Source organism: Phyllobates terribilis, unplaced genomic scaffold (assembly GCF_046119375.1).
Source record: "Phyllobates terribilis strain yellow unplaced genomic scaffold, ASM4611937v1 Scaffold_13__5_contigs__length_258822181, whole genome shotgun sequence".
NCBI classification, from domain to species: Eukaryota; Metazoa; Chordata; class Amphibia; order Anura; family Dendrobatidae; genus Phyllobates; species Phyllobates terribilis.
In genome coordinates this window covers 176,223,938-176,246,193 of record NW_027362773.1, presented here as the reverse complement: position 1 = coordinate 176,246,193, position 22,256 = coordinate 176,223,938, and the positions used below count along the sequence as shown (strand labels likewise).

The window sequence follows — 22,256 nt, the reverse complement described above, 5'->3', positions numbered from 1 at the left end:
GGCCTTTTTGGGGTTATCGGCAGAGTCTTTAAAAAACAACCAGACTCAGGAAGACCTAACAGTTGTACTGGCAACTTCCTTCGTGTTGGTGTTACGGGGGAATGGTTGCCTGCCTTCTGTTTGCTGCCACCACACTGCTTCTTCCTGCCTGTTGGGGTGCTCTGCCTCCCTCCCCCTGTGTGCTGCTGTCTTCGCTCTTCATGTCCTCCTGCCAGGTTGGGTCAGTTACTACATCATCCACCACCTCGTCTTCCACTTCCGCACCCTGGTCCTCCTCCAGACTTTCTGGCAATTGTGTCTCATCATCGTCCACCTCTTGTGACACTTTCCCACCGTCGCCTTCGTGTGACCGTGGCTGCTCAAATATTTGGGCATCGCTACATGCGATCTCCTCTTGCCCCGCTTCAAGTGGACCGGGCGCGAGGCCCAAATCTATAAATGGAAAAGTGAACAGCTCTTCAGAGTGTCCAAGTGTGGGATCAGTTGTCTCGGGCACTCGGTATGTTGGGAGTAAGGAGGATCAGGGTGAGGAATATGCAGTCCAGACTCACGGCTACTGAGACTTGACCGTGTGGAAGACAGGGTGGTGGTGGCAAAGTGACTGGAAGCATTATCCGCTATCCAACCAACAACCTTTTGACACTGCTCTGGGTTCAATAGTGGTGTGCTGCGGTTCCCTAGTAATTGGGACAGGAATGTAGGGTGAGAAGATGTGGGTGTTTGTTGTGGCACAATTTCAGTTTGCCCACAGCCTCGGCCTCTGCATGCACCATCACCATCACATCCAGTTCCCCGTCCCTTGACACTCGCCTTGCCCATTTTAAATGGAGGACAATATCTTCCACTCTCACTACAAATAGCTGAATTTGGAGCGAGGTTATATGTGATCCGTGTGATGGAGAAACCACAGTTTTAAATACCTGGCCTGTAGGTAACTATTTTGAACAGCAAACCGGTGCCAAAAACTTCGCTGACACACTGAAAAAAAAATTGAATGGAGGCCAGAAATGGCAGAATTTTCTGAAAACGTATATGTGATCTGTGTGACGGACAAACCACGGTTTTAAATAGCTGGATTTTTAGCGCTGTAATATGGAAAGGACCTGGCTGTATTCTGCAGTGCCAACAACCAAATGGCGCAGAAAAATGGTGTTCTCTGGATTGCTTTTTAAGCAAATAATGAGGATTAAGATCCAAAAAAAATTATTCCTGGCCCCTGAGACCTGGGCCTATTTCTAGAAATATCTAACAGCAGCAGCAGCAGACAGAACTGGACTGGAGCCTCTTGTGCTATATGCACTGCAGTCTGCTATATACACTGCCTGCATGCCTATATACACTGCCTGCCTATATACACTGCCTGCCTATATACACTGCCTGCCTGATATCTCTGCAGATGGATTAGTCCTCAGAAGGACTGTTTGTTGAGATGGATATGTGTAATATACTTCTGTTCTCCCTACACTACCTAATACACAAGCAAATCTCTCCCTAGCTTAGCAGCAGCACCTCTCCCTACACTGCTTGATTGCGGAGTAGACTGACGAGCATGGCGGCGCCAGGTTTGATATAGACCTGATGACGCTGTGCGGCCAGCCAATCACTGTAATGCCACAACCAACATGGCTGCGGCATTACAGTGAGTGGCAGACAATCCCTGCATGTTGATTGGCTCTGTAAAGAGCGCCAAACATGCAGGGAGGGGACCCGAGCATCCGCCCGAGCATCTCGCAAGTACTCGGCGAGCTCCGAGCATCTCGAGTACAGAGATGCTCGAGCGAGTACCGAGTACTTGCGAGTATGCTCGCTCATCACTAGTGTTAATGTTAATTTTGTTTTGTATGTTTTGCCAGTTAATCCTATGAGTAATGCTATAATCTGCCCAGTCTGCATATGGGTATCTGACTATCTCCTCTAATCTGGTTTATGTTTATATGTTTTATGAAAACCCCAATAAAAATGATGTATTAAAAAAAAAAATCACACCAACATTAACACCACAAAAAGACCGCTACAACACCCACATATACCACGTCACAGATACAGCCACATCAATACCAACACCACGTCCAAACTGATACAAAATCCACATATGCCCACATCACAGGTACAGCTGCACCAACACTGACACCACATCCTCACAGATACAGCCGCATTCAATACCAAAACCATGCCCTCATCGCTGCAACACCTACATATACCACGTCACAGATACAGCCTCACCACTACAACACCCACATGTACCCACATCACAGGTACAGCCGCACCAACATTGACACCACGACAAGACCGCTACAACACCCACATATACCACGTCACAGATACAGCCATGTCAGGGAAATATTAATGTCAGGAAAATGTCCTTCCATATCTGACTGACATAGATGTTCACCCCCCTCCCTTATTCCCCTTCTGCTCAGCAAAAAAGCCCCAATTAACACAAGCCTGAGAAATAGCTTACACAAACAAAGGCCAGCCAAGTAGTGTTATAACTTAATTTAGAAGCGAGCATCTAGTCCCTGGCACACGCAGGGGGTAATTACTGGAAGGGTTGCACTAATTTGCATGTAACTGGGAAAGTTGCTTTCCAAAGCTTCAAAGAGAGTTTAACAGAAATTTCCAGCCGCGCCGACTCCGAAATGAAATATGAAATATTGTGAGTTCCATATGTCCGGCGATAACAGGACCCATATTTTTAGAGGTAAAATCAGCGATGGAATGATAGGGATATTTTTCTGGCACGGAAAAACTCTACATAGAGCTGTAGCGCAAAAACACCAGAATAGCAGAATGCAGCTATGCAATGTGTGGTCTCTGAATAAAGATAAAATCATAAGGGAAAAAATGGCATAGTTTGCAAGCTTCTGCGACCAACGAGCGATGAGTTATTGCAGAAGTTAGCATTTGTAATAAAAATGTACAGGCTGGAGACCGGCCCACATGATGTCACCACAAGCGGCGTGTGGCCAGATCTCACCTGAGGTATAAGAGAACCCATGGACAGTACAGAAGCACTCATTGCCAGGGGGAATAAGAATTGTAAGCAACGGGTCGCGTTCGATAACGCTCAAATCAACTGGGGAGCCCCTCCTCCACCTATGCTCATTCGTCCCTGCGAACTGTATAGTGTAAGTTATCTTCTTTTATCCTGTTTATTTTATGTAACTTCTTATGTACTTTAATGTATCCCTTGTGACATCTTTGTATATATTTTTCTTAAATATAGCCTCCCTTTTGGATTAAATATAAAATTTAATAGTTCTGTTTATTTTGTCCTGTAATCGTTCCATTCCCCAAAGTCATATACGCTACCATAGCGCAGACGTCTGGCCAGGCCTGTATTATATTTCAAACTCGGCCGGTGGTAGCAGAGAATATTAATAATAATTGGGCTATCGTGAAGCTGACAGTGACCGCACAGAGGGAGTTAAACACGGATTCCATACGCTCACTGGTCGCTTGCCGATATCCATTAGCGAGTAGTCTGGATCGAGTGCTCACGATTCTGGACGAAACACTGACAGTGTGACCGCACGGTGGGATATCGCATGATCTCCCCGGTGTAGTCTCTTGGTGTGTGTTGGAATCCCTGACAAATTGGTGGCAGCGGTGGGATATTACAGAAATCAGTGGCTGGATTTAGCAATCATTCCTGTCACTGAAAACTTGCACGGTTCTTGCGAGAATTCTGTGCAGAGTTTTAAGAAATAAGACTATATTTTTTATCTGGGACATTACTGTATGTGTAGCAGTTGCATCCCTTCCCTTCTCTTGTTTTTCTGTCCTATCTTTTATTTGGCAATGATGGCTACACGTGGAGGCAACTGGTATCACCAGCAGCCGAAGGCCACTATCATTGCTCTCTGTGAGCTGGGACAGATTGACCCTGCGGGCAAAACCAAGGCCCAAATGATTGCTGAACTGTTGCATGGTGTTACAGATCCGGGTGGTGGAACCTCTGTGCTTTGATGAAAGGAGGGACCAGAGGGACGTAACTAAGTGCCTACTCGGACCGACCCAGGTCACACAGCGGCTTACTCGACTCCGTGAACCAGGGAGGGACCGGGCAGGTGAACCAGGTGCCACTCTGGGACCGACCATGTGTGAGAGCAGATGACTCCCACGGGTCAGATAACAGGAGCTAACCGGTACAGCGGATGAGCACGGCAGGTAGGCTGGCGAGTGATCCAGGTAGACAAGCAGGTGGGTACAGCGGATAGCCAGACGGGTACTCCGGGTAAATGAGCAGGCGGGTATGGCAGGTAACTTGGCAGGTGCTCCGGGTAGGCAGGCTGGCGGGCACGGCAGGTAACTGGCAGGTGCTCCAGGTAGGCAGGCTGGCGGGCTCGGCTGATAGACAGACTGGCGGGCAAGGGACCTGAGGGCTGAAGTGAGCACTGCTCCAGCCCCGGAGGAGGAGGCATCGATCTCCAGAAAGAACTGCTTGTTGCAATCCGGACGGTGTAGCACTGGAGCGGAGGAGATGGCTTGTTTTAGAGAGAACACCAAGATGTCGTCCAGGTACACCACCACGCAGGAATACAGGAGATCTCGGAAGATGTCGTTAAATAGCTCCTGGAAGACGGCTGGAGCATTACAGAGACCGAAGGGCATCACGTGGTATTCGCAGTGACCGTCCCGGGTGTTAAATGCCGTCTTCCACTAGTCTCCCTGGCGAATCCGGACTAGATTGTACAAACCCCGAAGATCGAGCTTGGTGAAGATCTTCGTGCCTTTTAGGCGGTCAAACAACTCCAAGATGAGAGGCAGGGGGTACTTATTTTTGATGGTAATCTGGTTTAGACCCCTATAGTCAATACAAGGACGAAGCGAGCCGTCTTTCTTCTTGACGAAGAAGAATCCTGCTCCAGCCGGAGAGGTGGAGGATTTCCGGATAAATCCCCTAGCAAGATTCTCCTCAATGTACTCAGACATAGCACGGCTCTCGGCCAACGACAAGGGGTAGATTCGCCCACGAGGAGGTGAAGCACCAGGTATTAGGTCGATGGGGCAATCATACAGCCTATGAGGTGGTAGTGTCTCAGCCTCCTTTTTGTCAAAGATGTCCACACAGGACCAGTAGGGTGCCGGCAGGCCAGGTAGGTTAGCCCGCGTAGACGGGGGTCGAGCAGGATGAACCGGAACCAGACAGGATTCATGGCATTCCTGACCCCAACGGAGCACTTCACCAGATCTCCAATTCAGGACGGGCTCATGTCTCTGTAACCAGGGCAGACCAAGCAAGAGGGGATGAGGCTCCAGAATCCAGAAAGGCAGTCTCGAAGAAGCGGGTCTCACCACTGGTGACAGAAACGGACAGATTCAAGGACGGAGAGGAAGAACTCTTGCCTAGGACGACCTCTCCGAGTGGTCCTAGACACTGGAGATTCTCGGTCTCTCCGGGCAGGAACGGATCAGATGCTCTATACTGCCAAAGTAGAAGCAACTCCCCTCGGCGCGGCGTGTCTCCTGGCGAGACTTGACCATCTTGGCTTGGTCAATTTGCATTGGCTCTGGAGAAGACACCCGGGGGATTGCTGGTTGCGAGACTGGCCTTTGGAAGGTTGGAGCGAGACGCGGAAGTCTTCTCTCCCGGGTCGTCTCCTTAGTACGTTCCAGAGAGCGGATGGCGATCCGGGTAGTTAAAGACACCCTAACCCAACGCCTCTCTGGTGTGGCGAGGTGAGACGTGATGAATGCCACCTTGGCCCGGTCGGAGACGAACTGGTGTGCCAGAAGTTCAAAGTGCAGAGTGCACTGATTTATGAAGCTCCGACATAGGACAGGGTCACCATCGAAAGCCGGGGTCCAAAGACGGGTGCCACAGCGCCACAAGGTAGAGGTGCCGCCGGAGTGGGTGCCGCCTGAGTGGGTGCCACTCGATTAGAGACGGACACCATCGGAGTAGCCAGCATGTCCAGGAGGGAGTTGACTGTCCGCATATAGGACAGGATAGTCTCCTGTTGGGATCTCTGACGAGAGACCTCCTGATACAAGTCAGAGAGTGAAGTAGCCTGGGAGCCACCGGATTCCATGGCCTGTGCAAACTGTTACAGATCTGGGTGGGGGAACCTCTGTGCTTTGATGCAAGGAGGGACCAGAGGGGCGTAACTAAGTGCCTACTCGGAACGACCCAGGTCACACGGCGGCTTAATCGACTCCGTGAACCAGGGAGGGACCGGGCAGGTGAACCAGGTGTCACTCTGGGACCGAACTTGTGTGAGAGCAGCTGACTCCCAAGGGTCAGATGACAGGAGCTGACCAGTACAGCGGATGAGCACAGCAGGTAGACAAGCAGGCGGGTACAGCGGATAGCCAGACGGGTACTCCGGGTAAACGAGCAGGCGGGTATGGCAGGTAACTTGGCAGGTGCTCCGGGTAGGCAGGCTGGCGGACACGGCAGGAAACTGGCAGGTGCTCCGGGTAGGCAGGCTGGCGGGCTCGGCCGATAGACAGACTGTCGGGCAGGACTGTTAGACAGACTGGTGGGCAGGACTGTCAGACAGACTGGCGGGCAAGGGACCTGAGGACTGAGGAGAGTGTAAGCACACAAACATCAACCTTGCACAGGCACCTCCATTTTGGAGGATGTGCTTTATATAGGGGCAGTCCTCCGGCCATCGGCCGGGGACTCTTTAGGACGGCGCATGTGGCCCCTTTAAGAGGGAGGGAGCGCGCGCCCAATGCGCGCCTCAGCAGCGGGAGAACAGGAAGACGCTGGATTGGGGCCGCGGCGGTGAGGGGAACGGCGTCTCTGCTCGGCAGGAGGCAGAGACACCGATGCTACACAAGGTGCTGCAGAGCCTGTCCGACAGCCGAGCCCTGATGATGGGACGGCCAGCCAAGGCCCGGATGGGGCTGCTGCAGGGGTCCCACCTGTGACTGCCAGCCATACCCGCAGCCAGGGTAGTGTGGACCTGCAGATGGCCTTGGAGCTGCTCGCCGCAGATGATCGTGATGGACGACTGCAGCTGATCCTGAAATTCCAGGAGAGAGAGGCCGCTGAGTGTCAGGCCAAAGCTGACCAAGAGACTGCGGAGCACCAGGCCCAAGCTGACCGAGAGGCTGCTGAGCGGAAGTGGCAAGATGAGTAGCGCACCAGCTGGAGCTAGCCCGGATTCAGAAGGAGTCATCCACCACACAGACCCGTGAGTCCAACAGTGCCAACTGTTTTAAACCCCGTCCTGAGCATTTCCCTGTGATGGAAAAGGATGGGGACTTAGACACATTTTTGCGAGGCTTTGAAAAAGCCTGCAGGCAGTATCAGCTGCCCATGGACCAGTGGGCAAGGTACTTAACTCCAGGGCTCCGAGGAAAAGCTCTGGAGGTGTTTGCTTCTCTCCCTCGAGAACAAGATGGAGACTACGAGGCCGCCAAGCAGGCCCTGATAAGAAAGTACCAGCTGACTCCGGAGGTTTACCGGAGAAAGTTCAGAGCCCTCCAACGTGAACCACATGACACCTACAGAGACGTGGTAGATGGGCTCAGAACCAACTTTGAGCAGTGGATCTGAGGACTGTCAGTCACCACCTTCGAGGACCTGAAAGATCTGATGGTGAAGGACCAGTTTCTTCATCTTTGCCCTGTGGAAGTGAGACAGTTTGTGCTGGATCGGGAGCCGAAGGAAGCCACCAAAGCAGCCTAGATCGCGGATACCTATGCGGCCAACCGCACACCAGAGGTACGGAAGTCAGCCGCCGCCAGCTGGAACCACCCCCAGTGTCCCAGCCAGCCGGCCCTCAGTGGGTTCTGCCCCATCTTCAAGCACCTGGACTGCATTTGACTCCTGTAAGTGCTATGCTTGTGACCAAACGGGTCACATCACCCACATATGCCACATCACAGATACAGCCACACCAACACTGACACCATGTCCTCACCGCTACAACACCCACATATGCCACGTCACAGATACAGCCGCACCAATACTGACACCAGGTCCTCACCACTACAACACCCACATATGCCAAGTCACATATACAGCCGCACCAATATTGACACCAGGTCCTCACCACTACAACACCCACATATGCCACATCACAGATACAGCCGCACCAACACTGACACCATGTTGAAGCCACTGCAATACCCACATATGCCATGTCACAGATACAGCCGCACCAATACTGACACCGGGTCCTCACCACTACAACACCCACATATGCCACGTCACAGATACAGCCGCACCAATACTGACACCAGGTCCTCACCGCTACAACACCCACATATGCCACGTCACAGATACAGCCGCACCAATACTGACACCGGGTCCTCACCGCTACAACACCCACATATGCCATGTCACAGATACAGCCGCTCAAATACTGACACCAGGTCCTCACCGCTACAACACCCACATATGCCATGTCACAGATACAGCCGCACCAATACTGACACCGGGTCCTCACCACTACAACACCCACATATGCCACGTCACAGATACAGCCGCACCAATACTGACACCAGGTCCTCACCGCTACAACACCCACATATGCCACGTCACAGATACAGCCGCACCAATACTGACACCGGGTCCTCACCGCTACAACACCCACATATGCCATGTCACAGATACAGCCGCTCAAATACTGACACCAGGTCCTCACCGCTACAACACCCACATATGCCATGTCACAGATACAGCCGCACCAATACTGACACCGGGTCCTCACCGCTACAACACCCACATATGCCACGTCACAGATACAGCCGCTCAAATACTGACACCAGGTCCTCATCGCTACAACACCCACATATGCCACGTCACAGATACAGCCGAACCAATACTGACACCATGTTGAAGTCACTTCCAATACCCACATATGCCATGTCACAGATACAGCAGCACCAATACTGACACCAGGTCCTCACTGCTACAACACCCACATATGCCACGTCACAGATACAGCTGCACCAATACTGACACCGGGTCCTCACCGCTACAACACCCACATATAACACCTCACAAATATAGTCGCTCCAACACTGACATCACGCCAAGGCCGTTACAACACCCACATATGTCATATCACAGGTAAAGCCGCACCAACACTGACACCATGCTAAGATCACTAAAACACCCATATATAGCCTCATGAGAGACACAGTCGTACTGATAACGACACAACGTCCACATCGCTACAATGCCCACACATACCCCTTTCACACATACAGCCGCACATATAATGACACTATGCCCACGTTGCTAACAATTGACAATGATATCAAACATAGATGAATCACCACATGTATGTTAGACATAACAATCACACATACAGGTATTAATAAATCAAAATACACAAGAATCTAACAATAGATGAACATCCAAGAAATGTAATAATACCAGCCCTACAGTCCTTGCATCAGGACAGGTACCTACCACCGGGTGGCATGCTCCAAACACTTCCCTACAGTCCTTGCATCAGGACAGGTACTTACCAATCGGGTGGCATGCTCCAAACACTTCCCTACAGTCCTTGCATCAGGGCAGGTACTTACCACCGGGTGGCATGCTCCAAACACTTCCCTACAGTCCTTGCATCAGGACAGGTACTTACCACCGGGTGGCATGCTCCAAACACTTCCCTACAGTCCTTGCATCAGGACAGGTACTTACCACCGGGTGGCATGCTCCAAACACTTCCCTACAGTCCTTGCATCAGGACAGGTACTTACCACCGGGTGGCATGCTCCAAACACTTCCCTACAGTCCTTGCATCAGGACAGGTACTTACCACCGGGTGGCATGCTCCAAACACTTCACTCAGTAAAATTCCACATTCCTTCTTGGCAAAAGGCTCCCGCAATGGGTTCAGGTGACAGGGACTGCGGCTGTCCGGGCTGTCAAGACACTAAATAACACAAAGATTGTGATGAGAATATATCACAAGCATATCTATAACTATGACGCTAAGGTATAATCAAGCTTCCCCATCACCACCAGATCCCATGTAGTAATGTATCCTCAACACAAGCAGATGTGATGCAATAATGTCTCCTAATTGCCACCAGAACCCACATCATAATGTCTCCTCATCTTCTTCAGATCCTATGTAATAAGATTTTCTCATTATTTCCAGCTCCTCGTCATCACCAGATATTACATAATGTCTCCTCATCAACTCCACATTCCACGTAATATGTCGTCATCCCCACTGGATCTCATGTAAAGTCTCGTCATCACCACTAGATCCATGTAATAATGTCTCTTCATTATATCCAGATCCCACATAATGTCTCATCAACACCAGATCCTACATAATAATGTCTCCTCAGAGGAGATCCAAGATAGGGCCAAGTCTGTGATGGCAATAATAATAATAATGTCTCCTCATCACCACCAGCTCCTACTTAATAATTTCTCTTGAGCACCACCACCAAATCTCACATAATAATGTCCCCTCATCTTCTTCAGATCCTATGTAATAATGTCTCATCATTTTCAGATCCCACGTAATAGTGTCTTATCATTATTTCCAGATCCTCATCATCTACAGTTACTACATAATAATGTCTCCTCATCACCTCCAGATCCCACGTAATGTCTCTTCATCACATCCAGATCGTACGTAATGTCTCCTTATCACCACTAGATCCTACATAATGTTTCATCACCACCGGATCCTACATAATGTCTCCTCATCACCTCCAGATCCCACGTAATGTCTCTTCATCACCTCCAGATCCCACGTAATGTCTCTTCATCACATCCAGATGGTACGTAATGTCTCCTTATCACCACTAGATCCTACATAATGTTTCATCACCACCAGATCCTACATAATGTTTCCTCATCACCTCCAGATCCTACATAATGTTTCCTCATCACCTCCAGATCCTACATAATGTTTCCTCATCACCTCCAGATCCCACGTAATGTCTCTTCATCACATCCAGATCGTACATAATGTCTCCTTATCACCACTAGATCCTACATAATGTTTCATCACCACCAGATCCTACATAATGTCTCCTCATCACCTCCAGATCCCACGTAATGTCTCTTCATCACATCCAGATGGTACGTAATGTCTCCTTATCACCACTAGATCCTACATAATGTTTCATCACCACCAGATCCTACATAATGTTTCCTCATCACCACCAGATCCTACATAATGTCTCCTCATCACCTCCAGATCCCACGTAATGTCTCTTCATCACATCTAGATCGTACATAATGTCTCCTTATCACCACTAGATCCTACATAATGTTTCCTCATCACCACCAGATCCCACATAATGTTTCCTCATGTTCTCCAGATCCTACGTAATAATGTCTTTTTGTCACCAGCTCACAGACAATATTGAAGGAGAATTAATCAATAGTCATTGCTGCTGATCTCACATTCACTGACTCTGATTTTACCTCGGCTATGGTCCAGCTGGTTCCAAATTCCTGTGAATTTGATACCTCAAGGTCATCTGGTGTCCTCATCTCGTTAACAGTCTTCAGATCAAAGTTTCCACAGAGTCCCTCAAGGGCACCCTGAGAGGAGATGAGTTGTGATGAATGGCTGGGACATCATCGCCACTGCACTACAACATGGGGCCCCTCGTATATTACCTGCCACTGGGGCCCAGCTTGAATATGGAGGGTTGTTCTCTGGTCCCACAGAACTGTTATATACTCTGAGGGAAAGTGGACAAAGGTGAAAAACCCGGCCTGCCAGACGTGGACCTCCTGGTCCTTATCAATGACACTGGATGGACTCTGTAAAGATGAGAGGAGGAAAGTCAGGGAATCCCCAACTCCAGTCTCCAAAAAACCCGGAAGTTTCGCTACTTTACCAGAGATCCTGTGTGATCATCTAGGAGGATGAGTGAGCGGCCCACGCTAATGGAGACGACTTTCCGGCAGACAACCCCTACGCTGTAACACTTCACATTCTCTGCAGTCACAGAGAAGTTACCAACACGAGCCTGAGAGAGAAAGGGACAACATGAGAGGGGTTATTGCCACGTGCATCCTGCAGACCCCATTCGGAGCGCAGTAGCTGAGGGCCACAGGAAGAATTAAAGAAGTGAGAAAACACAGCCTAGGGGCAGAACCCATGAGCCTCTGACTGTCAGAACATCATACAGGTGGCACTCACCTTCACAAGATGAACTTTACATGCGGCAACAAAATCAAAGGTCAAACCGTCGAAAGTCCGGAAATGGCGATCACCGTAGAAGGTGCACATGGACGGGCACGGGTGGAAGCTGCACTGGAAGGCGCCATGGTGGCAAACACTGGAACACATCACCACAGTCACCACAAAGGGGCGCCAGACACTCAGAAAATGACAGCTTAAATATCTCCTGCCCAGGGGCGCGCTGGTCTGGGGGTAAAGGGGCATATGCCCCTCGTGCTGCTCCCCTAGCAACTGCGCTGGGCAGTCTGGTTCTTCATTGGCCTGGCTGGTACTGCACCTTCAATCGCATGTGTGTGCCGGCCCCGGCCATGTCTGCTAAGTCACGCAGCACACCCTTCACTGCCACTTCCCACCGGAGAGGAGCTTAGACGAAGCATGTGGCTGGACGGGAGACAAGCTGGGGGAAGGTGTGCACTGTGTAAAAACAACCTTGATAAAAGAGTATATCTGTGTTTGTAGATTTATGTATATTTATATGAATTTTTTATATAGGTCTTAAAATATGTATATGCCTGTATTTGTATATATCTGTGTACGCGTCTGTGTGTGTGCGTACATGTGTGTGCATGTCAGTCTATGTATGTGTGAGTGTGTGTCTTTATGCATGTCTGCGTGTGAAGGCGTACATGTGCGTGTATGTGCATGTCTGCATATGTCTGCATGTCTGTTCGTCTACACATCTGTGTGTCTGCAAGTCTGTGTGCATGTGTGCAGGTCTGCGCATGTGTGCGTACAGTGTGTATATCTGCAACTGTGTATACCTGCCTGCATACTGTATGTGTAAACAAAGGCGTATCTAGGGTGGGGGCACACAAGGCATTTACCATGGGCACATTTACTAAATCTATAAGGGCTCTTTCACATCTGTGTTAGGGAATAAAATTTGTCTTTCCAAGTTTGGGAACAGAACAGTGAAATTAAAGAGAACCTGTCAACATGAAAATGCAGTCTAATATGCAGACATCATGTTATAGAGGTGGGGAAGTGGAGTAGATTGATATAGATTTTTGTGAGAAAAGATTCAGTGTAACCCGTGTTGTCATCATTTAACCTGTCTGAGATCCTAGGTCCAGTGGGCGGTCCTACAAGTGATTGACAGCTATCCCTATAAGCACATGTAAAGAAAGGAAGCTGACAGTCACTGACAGTGTGGCACCCCAGGGATCTGGTTTCCACAGTAACAGCAATGTTATGTCTGAGAGCAGGTGGGAGGTCTCTTGGTCAGCAATCCTATGCATGCCACACCTCCTGCCCAGTCCTGGGAGGGGAAGAACTTCCCCTATATAAACCTAGGGCTGAGGCAGGGTTAGTGAGTAGAGAAGAAGTAGAGACAGAGAAAAGAAGCAAATATAGGAACAGAACATCAGGAGCTCTGTGGGAGCAGTGTTACAAGGAGTCAGGGGCTGGCAGCTGCAGAGCTCGCCCTGACTGAGAAGATTTCTTACCGGACCCGGAGTCCGAGGCTGTGGGGACTAACTCCTACCCAGCAGCAGAATCCGTGAGGCAGGGGATTCCAGGTCCTCTGGCCAAGAAACCCGAAGGCCCCGAGTCACCGGCCATACGGGTGAGCACCACACGGTACACTGAGGGACGTGGGCTACTTATACCCGCCTCTAGCAAGGTAGCCAGAAGAGTACAGTTAGTTTGGGAGGCCTACAACTCCGCCTGGCCAGGGGAGATCCCATCTGCTCAAGGACTGACCAGGCCCCAATCGCTAGCCAGTACTCCGGGAGGGTCTATCTTTGTCACCAGTAAAGACCCTGAACTACACCGTACCGTCTCCGAGTGGTTCCTGCTACCCCCATCATCCACGTCGGCTGCCCTGAGGCCATACCCCTCCCGTTGGGGGTTATACTATCACGCTGCACAATCCTACCACCGGCCTCAGTGGTCTGCCCTGCAGCAGCAGCTCCTTAGCTGTACTCAACGGGTGGCGTAGTCGTCCAACATCTACCGCTGATACATCGCCGCTCAGTTTGACTCCCTGGGCACGGACCGGGTCACCGCCACGAGACTACAACCCTCAACAGATCCGGCTCCGGGTAAGCTCCCGCGTGCGCAACGCAGCGCGACACAGGCCCAGGGGCGCGTCAACAGGACCGCCCACTGGACCTTCAGTGATTGACAGCTCTCTCTATAAGCACACGTATACAAAGGATGCTGCCAGTCACTGACAGGACCGCCCACTGGACCATCAGTGATTGACAGCTCTCTCTATAAGCACACGTATACAAAGGAAGCTGCCAGTCACTGACAGGACCGCCCACTGGACCATCAGTGATTGATAGCTATCTCTATATGCACACGTATACAAAGGAAGCTGCCAGTCACTGAGAGGACCGCCCACTGGACCTTCAGTGCTTGACAGCTCTCTCTATAAGCACACGTATACAAAGGATGCTGCCAGTCACTGACAGGACCGCCCACTGGACCATCAGTGATTGACAGCTATCTCTATAAGCACACGTATACTGTTATGTTCTGCTACCAGAGCTAAGGAAAGAGAGGAGATCTGTCCCTACGATAGAACTCAGCTTTATCCCTACGATGTAACAGGGGACCTGATCCTGCGATCAGACCTGCTAAAGTCCTAAGCTAGTCTGTACGGAGACCTATAGATGTGGGGAAGGAATCCCTACAAGTACTAAGGACTGGGAGGAAAATGGGACACCTCCTAACAGAAATAGTAGCAGACAGAAAAACAAACAAAATATATAGAACACTGAGGTCCGTAGACCAAGCAAACTAACAGAGTTAGAAACAGAGCACAGGCTAGCTAGAAAGTAGTTATACAATGAAGTCCAGCAAAGCCAGAAGGGCGGAGCAGGATTAAATAGGCCAACAAGGTCATGTGACCAGCAAAGGAAAAAACCTAAGAGCAAGGTTCTAACATATACAAAGGAAGCTAACAGTCACTGACAGGACCGCCCACTGGACCATCAGTGATTGACAGCTATATCTATATGCACACGTATACAAAGGAAGCTAACAGTCACTGACAGGACCGCCCACTGGACCATCAGTAATTGACAGCTATCTCTATATGTGACGCGCCCCCTGGGCCAGTGCTGTTAGGGATACCCGGAGCCGGATCAGATGGGGGTTGTAGTCTCCGAGTGGCTGTGACCCGGTCCGTGCCCAGGGTGTCAAGCTCAGTGTGTGGCAGTCCTTATGATGTTTCTAGATGTTCTTTTGTGTCGACTACGCCACCCGTTGAATTGCGGTCAATACGGCCGCCGCTGCAGCAGGGTCCACTGAGGCTGGTGATGTATGTGCAGCTCAGGTAGTATAACCCCCAACGGGAGGGGTATAGCCTCAGGGGGTCAGTTGCAGAGGATGGGGGTTGTGGTGGTGCAGCGAGGATGGAAATGAGACTCAGAGTCGGGCTGTGCAGTTCAGGGTTTGTTTACTTACTGCAGTTGTTCTGGTCACTCCGGCCTTAAGTGACCACCCGAGCCGTGCTGCGTCCACCAGGTCCTGGACTCGGCTAACCCCCAGGCAGTTCTGGAGCGTGGTCCTGAGCTCCCTTTCTGTCCTGTCCTCTTCTCTGGCCTTCCCCACCAGGGATCCACCTATGTCCGGCTCCCTCGGGCCTCTTGGTGGTAAACCCTTGTCTCTGGGTTCCCTGACCCTATTCCTGGTCTGCCTTCCGGGTGGATTTAGTGGGTGATCGTGGCAGATCGGTCCTGCCCACGACCTCCGGTTCCTGGCTAAGGTGTGCTGTAGCCTCTGCCAGCTTGGGATCCGGTACCCTGTTGCCAACTCTTCACCCTCTGGTCTAATTTGGGCTCTTGGAGTTCCTTCTTTCTCCCCCTCTGGGTCTTTCTTTCTCCTCTCTCTCTCTCTTGGCCTTGGAGCTGCTCTTCTCCTCCGCTCTGCTTCTCTGACTCAACTCTGACAGACTGACCTCACTCTGCAAAAGACCCTGTCCTAAGATGGTGCCCACCTTATATACTCCCTCTATGTGTGAGCTCAGGTGACCAGCACCCAATGAGCTCCTAGCACTACCCAGACTGCTCCCCCTATCTGCCCCTACACTACTGGGATGTTCCACCCCCCCTCCCACTCCAGCCAGGAACAGACACTGTCGTACCTGCACATTTCTCTAGTGGGAGTACCATCGGTCTGTTCCTCGGAAATGGGATGTGTGCAGTGCATGCAGCTAACTGAGCTCAGTTCCACACTCCATCCTTACCCGGGAGTGGAATACCACACCTCTGGGTTGAGGTGCAATACCCCTGTAGCAGCCGAATCCTCAGGGTGCTACATATGCACACGTATACAAAGGAAGCTGCCAGTCACTGACAGGACCGCCCACTGGACCATCAGTGATTGATAGCTATATCTATAAGCACATGTATACAAAGGAAGCTGCCAGTCACTGACAGGACCGCCCACTGGAGCATCGGTGATTGACAGCTATATCTAAAAGCACATGTATACAAAGGAAGCTGCCAGTCACTGACAGGACCGCCCACTGGACCATCAGTGATTGACAGCTATCTCTATAAGCACACGTATAGAAAGGAAACTGCCAGTCACTGACAGGACCGCCCACTGGACCATCAGTGATTGACAGCTATCTCTATAAGCACACGTATAGAAAGGAAGCTAACAGTCACTGACAGGACCGCCCACTGGACCTTCAGTGATTGACAGCTCTCTCTATAAGCACACGTATACAAAGGAAGCTGCCAGTCACTGACAGGACCGCTCACTGGACCATCAGTGATTGACAGCTATCTCTATATGCACACGTATACAAAGGAAGCTGCCAGTCACTGACAGGACCGCCCACTGGACCATCAGTGATTGATAGCTATATCTATAAGCACATGTATACAAAGGAAGCTGCCAGTCACTGACAGGACCGCCCACTGGAGCATCGGTGATTGACAGCTATATCTATAAGCACATGTATACAAAGGAAGCTGCCAGTCACTGACAGGACAGCCCACTGGACCATCAGTGATTGACAGCTATATCTATAAGCACACGTATAGAAAGGAAGCTGCCAGTCACTGACAGGACAGCCCACTGGACCATCAGTGATTGACAGCTATATCTATAAGCACACGTATACAAAGGTAGCAGCCAGTCACTGACAGGACCGCCCACTGGACCATCAGTGATTGACAGCTATCTCTATAAGCACATGTATAAAAAGGAAGCTGCCAGTCACTGACAGGACCGCCCACTGGACCATCAGTGATTGACAGCTATCTCTATAAGCACATGAATAAAAAGGAAGCTGCCAGTCACTGACAAGACCACCCACTGGACCATCAGTGATGGACAGCTATCTCTATAAGCACACATATAGAAAGGAAGCTGCCAGTCACTGACAGGACCGCCCACTGGACCATCAGTGATTGACAGCTATCTCTATAAGCACATGTATACAAAGGAAGCTGCCAGTCACTGACAGGAGCGCCCACTGGACCATCAGTGATTGACAGCTATCTCTATAAGCACATGTATACAAAGGAAGCTGCCAGTCACTGACAGAACCGCCCACTGGACCATCAGTGATTGACAGCTATCTCTATAAGCACACGTATAGAAAGGAAGCTGCCAGTCACTGACAGGACCGCCCACTGGACCATCAGTGATTGACAGCTCTCTCTATAAGCACACGTATACAAAGAAGCTGCCAGTCACAGACAGGACCGCCCACTGGACCATCAGTGATTGACAGCTATCTCTATAAGCACATGTATACAAAGGAAGCTGCCAGTCACTGACAGGACCGCCCACTGGACCATCAGTGATTGACAGCTATCTCTATAAGCACATGTATACAAAGGAAGCTGCCAGTCACAGACAGGACCGCCCACTGGACCATCAGTGATTGACAGCTATCTCAATAAGCACATGTATACAAAAGGAAGCTGCCAGTCACTGACAGGACCGCCCACTGGACCCTCAGTGATTGACAGCTATATCTATAAGCACACGTATACAAAGGAAGCTGCCTGTCAGTGACAGGACCGCAAACTGGACCATCCGTGATTGACAGTTATATCTATAAGCACACGTATACAAAGGAAGCTGCCAGTCAGTGACAGGACCGCCCACTGGTCCATCAGTGATTGACAGCTATATCTATAAGCACACGTATACAAAGGAAGCTGACAGTCACTAACTGGACCGCCCACTGGACCATCAGTGATTGACAGTTATATCTATAAGCACACATATACAAAGGAAGATGCCAGTCACTGACAGGACCGCTCACTGGACCATCAGTGACTGACAGCTATATCTATAAGCACACGTACACATAGGAAGCTGCAAGTCACTGACAGGACCGCCCACTGGACCATCAGTGATTGACAGCTCTCTCTATAAGCACACATATAGAAAGGAAGCTGCCAGTCACTGACAGGACCGCCCACTGGACCATCAGTGATTGACAGCTCTCTCTATAAGCACACATATAGAAAGGAAGCTGCCGGTCACGGACAGGACCACCTACTGGACCATCAGTGATTGACAGCTACATCTATAAGCACACGTATACAAAGGAAGCTGTCAGTCACTGACAGGACCGCCCACTGGACCATCAGTGATTGACAGCTATCTCTATTAGCACACGTATACAAAGGAAGCTGCCAGTCACTGACAGGACCGCCCACTGGACCCTCAGTGATTGACAGCTATATCTATAAGCACACGTATACAAAGGAAGCTGTCAATCACAGACAGGACCGCCCACTGGACCATCAGTGATTTACAGCTATATCTATAAGCACACTTATAGAAAGGAAGCTGCTGGTCACGGACAGGACCGCCCACTGGACCATCAGTGATTGACAGCTATATCTATAAGCACACGTATACATAGGAAGCTGCCAGTCACAGACAAGACCACCCACTGGACCATCAGTGATTGACAGCTATCTCTATAAGCACATGTATACAAAGGAAGTTGCCATTCACTGACAGGACCGCCCACTGGACCGTCAGTGATTGACAGCTATCTCTATAAGCACACGTATACAAAGGAAGCAGCCAGTCACTGACAGGACCGCCCAATGGACCATCAATGATTGACAGCTATCTCTATAAGCACACGTATAGAAAGGAAGCTTCCAGTCACAGACAGGACCACCCACTGGACCATCAGTGATTGACAGCTATATCTATAAGCACACGTATAGAAAGGAAGCTGCCGGTCACGGACAGAACCGCCCACTGGACCATCAGTGATTGACAGCTATATCTATAAGCACACGTATAGAAAGGAAGCTGGCGGTCACGGACAGGACCGCCCACTGGACCATTAGTGATTGACAGCTATATCTATAAGCACACATATAGAAAGGAAGCTGCCGGTCACGGACAGGACCGCCCACTGGACCATCAGTGATTGACAGCTATATCTATAAGCACACGTATAGAAAGGAAGCTGCCAGTTACGGACAGGACCGCCCACTGGACAATCAGTGATTGACAGCTATATCTATAAGCACACGTATAGAAAGGAAGCTGCCAGTTACGGACAGGACCGCCCACTGGACCATCAGTGATTGACAGCTATCTCTATAAGCACAGGTACAGAAAGGAAGCTGCCAGTCACTGAGAGGACCACCCACTGGACCATCAGTGATTGACAGCTATCTCTATAAGCACAGGTACAGAAAGGAAGCTGCCAGTCACTGACAGGACCGCCCACTGGACCCTCAGTGATTGACAGCTATCTCTATAAGCACACGTATAGAAAGGAAGCTGCCAGTCACTGACAGGACCGCCCACTGGACCCTCAGTGATTGACAGCTATCTCTATAAGCACACGTATAGAAAGGAAGCTGCCAGTCACTGACAGGACCGCCCACTGGACCCTCAGTGATTGACAGCTATCTCTATAAGCACACGTATAGAAAGGAAGCTGCCAGTCATTGACAGGACCGCCCACTGGACCATCAGTGATTGACAGCTATCTCTATAAGCACACGTATAGAAAGGAAGCTGCCAGTCACTGACAGGACCGCCCACTGGACCATCAGTGATTGACAGCTCTCTCTATAAGCACACGTATAGAAAGGAAGCTGCCAGTCACTGACAGGACCGCCCACTGGACCATCAGTGATTGACAGCTATCTCTATAAGCACACGTATAGAAAGGAAGCTGCCAGTCACTGACAGGACCGCCCACTGGACCCTCAGTGATTGACAGCTATCTCTATAAGCACACGTATAGAAAGGAAGCTGCCAGTCACTGACAGGACCGCCCACTGGACCATCAGTGATTGACAGCTATCTCTATAAGCACACATATAGAAAGGAAGCTGCCAGTCACTGACAGGACCGCCCACTGGACCCTCAGTGATTGACAGCTATCTCTATAAGCACACGTATAGAAATGAAGCTGCTAGTCACTGACAGGACCGCCCACTGGACCCTCAGTGATTGACAGCTATCTCTATAAGCACACGTATAGAAAGGAAGCTGCCAGTCACTGACAGGACCGCCCACTGGACCCTCAGTGATTGACAGCTATCTCTATAAGCACACGTATACAAAGGAAGCTGCCAGTCACTGACAGGACTGCCCACTGGACCATCAGTGATTGACAGCTATATCTATAAGCACACGTATAGAAAAGAAGCTGCCAGTCACTTACAGGACCGCCCACTGGACCATCAGTGATTGACAGCTATCTCTATAAGCACACGTATAGAAAGGAAGCTGCCAGTCACTGACAGGACCGCCCACTGGACCCTCAGTGATTGACAGCTATCTCTATAAGCACACGTACAGAAAGGAAGCAGCCAGTCACTGACAGGACCGCCCACTGGACCATCAGTGATTGACAGCTATCTCTATAAGCACACGTATAGAAAGGAAGCTGCCAGTCACTGACAGGACCGCCCACTGGACCATCAGTGATTGACAGCTCTCTCTATAAGCACACGTATAGAAAGGAAGCTGCCAGTCACTGACAGGACCGCCCACTGGACCCTCAGTGATTGACAGCTATATCTATAAGCACACGTATAGAAAGGAAGCTGCCAGTCACTGACAGGACCGCCCACTGGACCATCAGTGATTGACAGCTATCTCTATAAGCACACATATAGAAAGGAAGCTGCCAGTCACTGAGAGGACCGCCCACTGGACCATCAGTGATTGACAGCTCTCTCTATAAGCACACGTATAGAAAGGAAGCTGCCAGTCACTGACAGGACCGCCCACTGGACCATCAGTGATTGACAGCTCTCTCTATAAGCACACATATAGAAAGGAAGCTGCCGGTCACGGACAGGACCGCCTACTGGACCATCAGTGATTGACAGCTACATCTATAAGCACACGTATACAAAGGAAGCTGTCAGTCACTGACAGGACTGCCCACTGGACCATCAGTGATTGACAGCTATCTCTATTAGCACACGTATACAAAGGAAGCTGCCAGTCACTGACAGGACCGCCCACTGGACCCTCAGTGATTGACAGCTATATCTATAAGCACACGTATACAAAGGAAGCTGTCAATCACAGACAGGACCGCCCACTGGACCATCAGTGATTTACAGCTATATCTATAAGCACACTTATAGAAAGGAAGCTGCTGGTCACAGACAGGACCGCCCACTGGACCATCAGTGATTGACAGCTATATCTATAAGCACACGTATACATAGGAAGCTGCCAGTCACAGACAAGACCACCCACTGGACCATCAGTGATTGACAGCTATCTCTATAAGCACATGTATACAAAGGAAGTTGCCATTCACTGACAGGACCGCCCACTGGACCGTCAGTGATTGACAGCTATCTCTATAAGCACACGTATACATAGGAAGCTGCCAGTCACTGACAGGACCGCCCACTGGACCATCAGTGATTGACAGCTATCTCTATAAGCACACGTATACAAAGGAAGCAGCCAGTCACTGACAGGACCGCCCACTGGACCATCAATGATTGACAGCTATCTCTATAAGCACACGTATAGAAAGGAAGCTTCCAGTCACAGACAGGACCACCCACTGGACCATCAGTGATTGACAGCTATATCTATAAGCACACGTATAGAAAGGAAGCTGCCGGTCACAGACAGGACCGCCCACTGGACCATCAGTGATTGACAGCTATATCTATAAGCACACGT

General features: G+C 50.2%; 1 protein-coding gene across 1 annotated transcript in view; it reads right to left on the bottom strand.

Annotated features, from left to right (window-relative positions):
- The window catches only part of OTOG (otogelin), a 650,929-nt gene that overhangs the window by 329,386 nt on the left and 299,287 nt on the right, over nucleotides 1-22,256 (bottom strand). The window contains exons 22-26 of the mRNA XM_073657941.1: nucleotides 12,090-12,234; nucleotides 11,791-11,922; nucleotides 11,567-11,713; nucleotides 11,369-11,488; nucleotides 9,735-9,851 (exon numbers count right to left, since the gene is read on the bottom strand). Coding sequence (XP_073514042.1) covers nucleotides 9,735-9,851; nucleotides 11,369-11,488; nucleotides 11,567-11,713; nucleotides 11,791-11,922; nucleotides 12,090-12,234 — 661 coding nt within the window. The remainder of the gene's footprint in view (nucleotides 1-9,734; nucleotides 9,852-11,368; nucleotides 11,489-11,566; nucleotides 11,714-11,790; nucleotides 11,923-12,089; nucleotides 12,235-22,256) is intronic.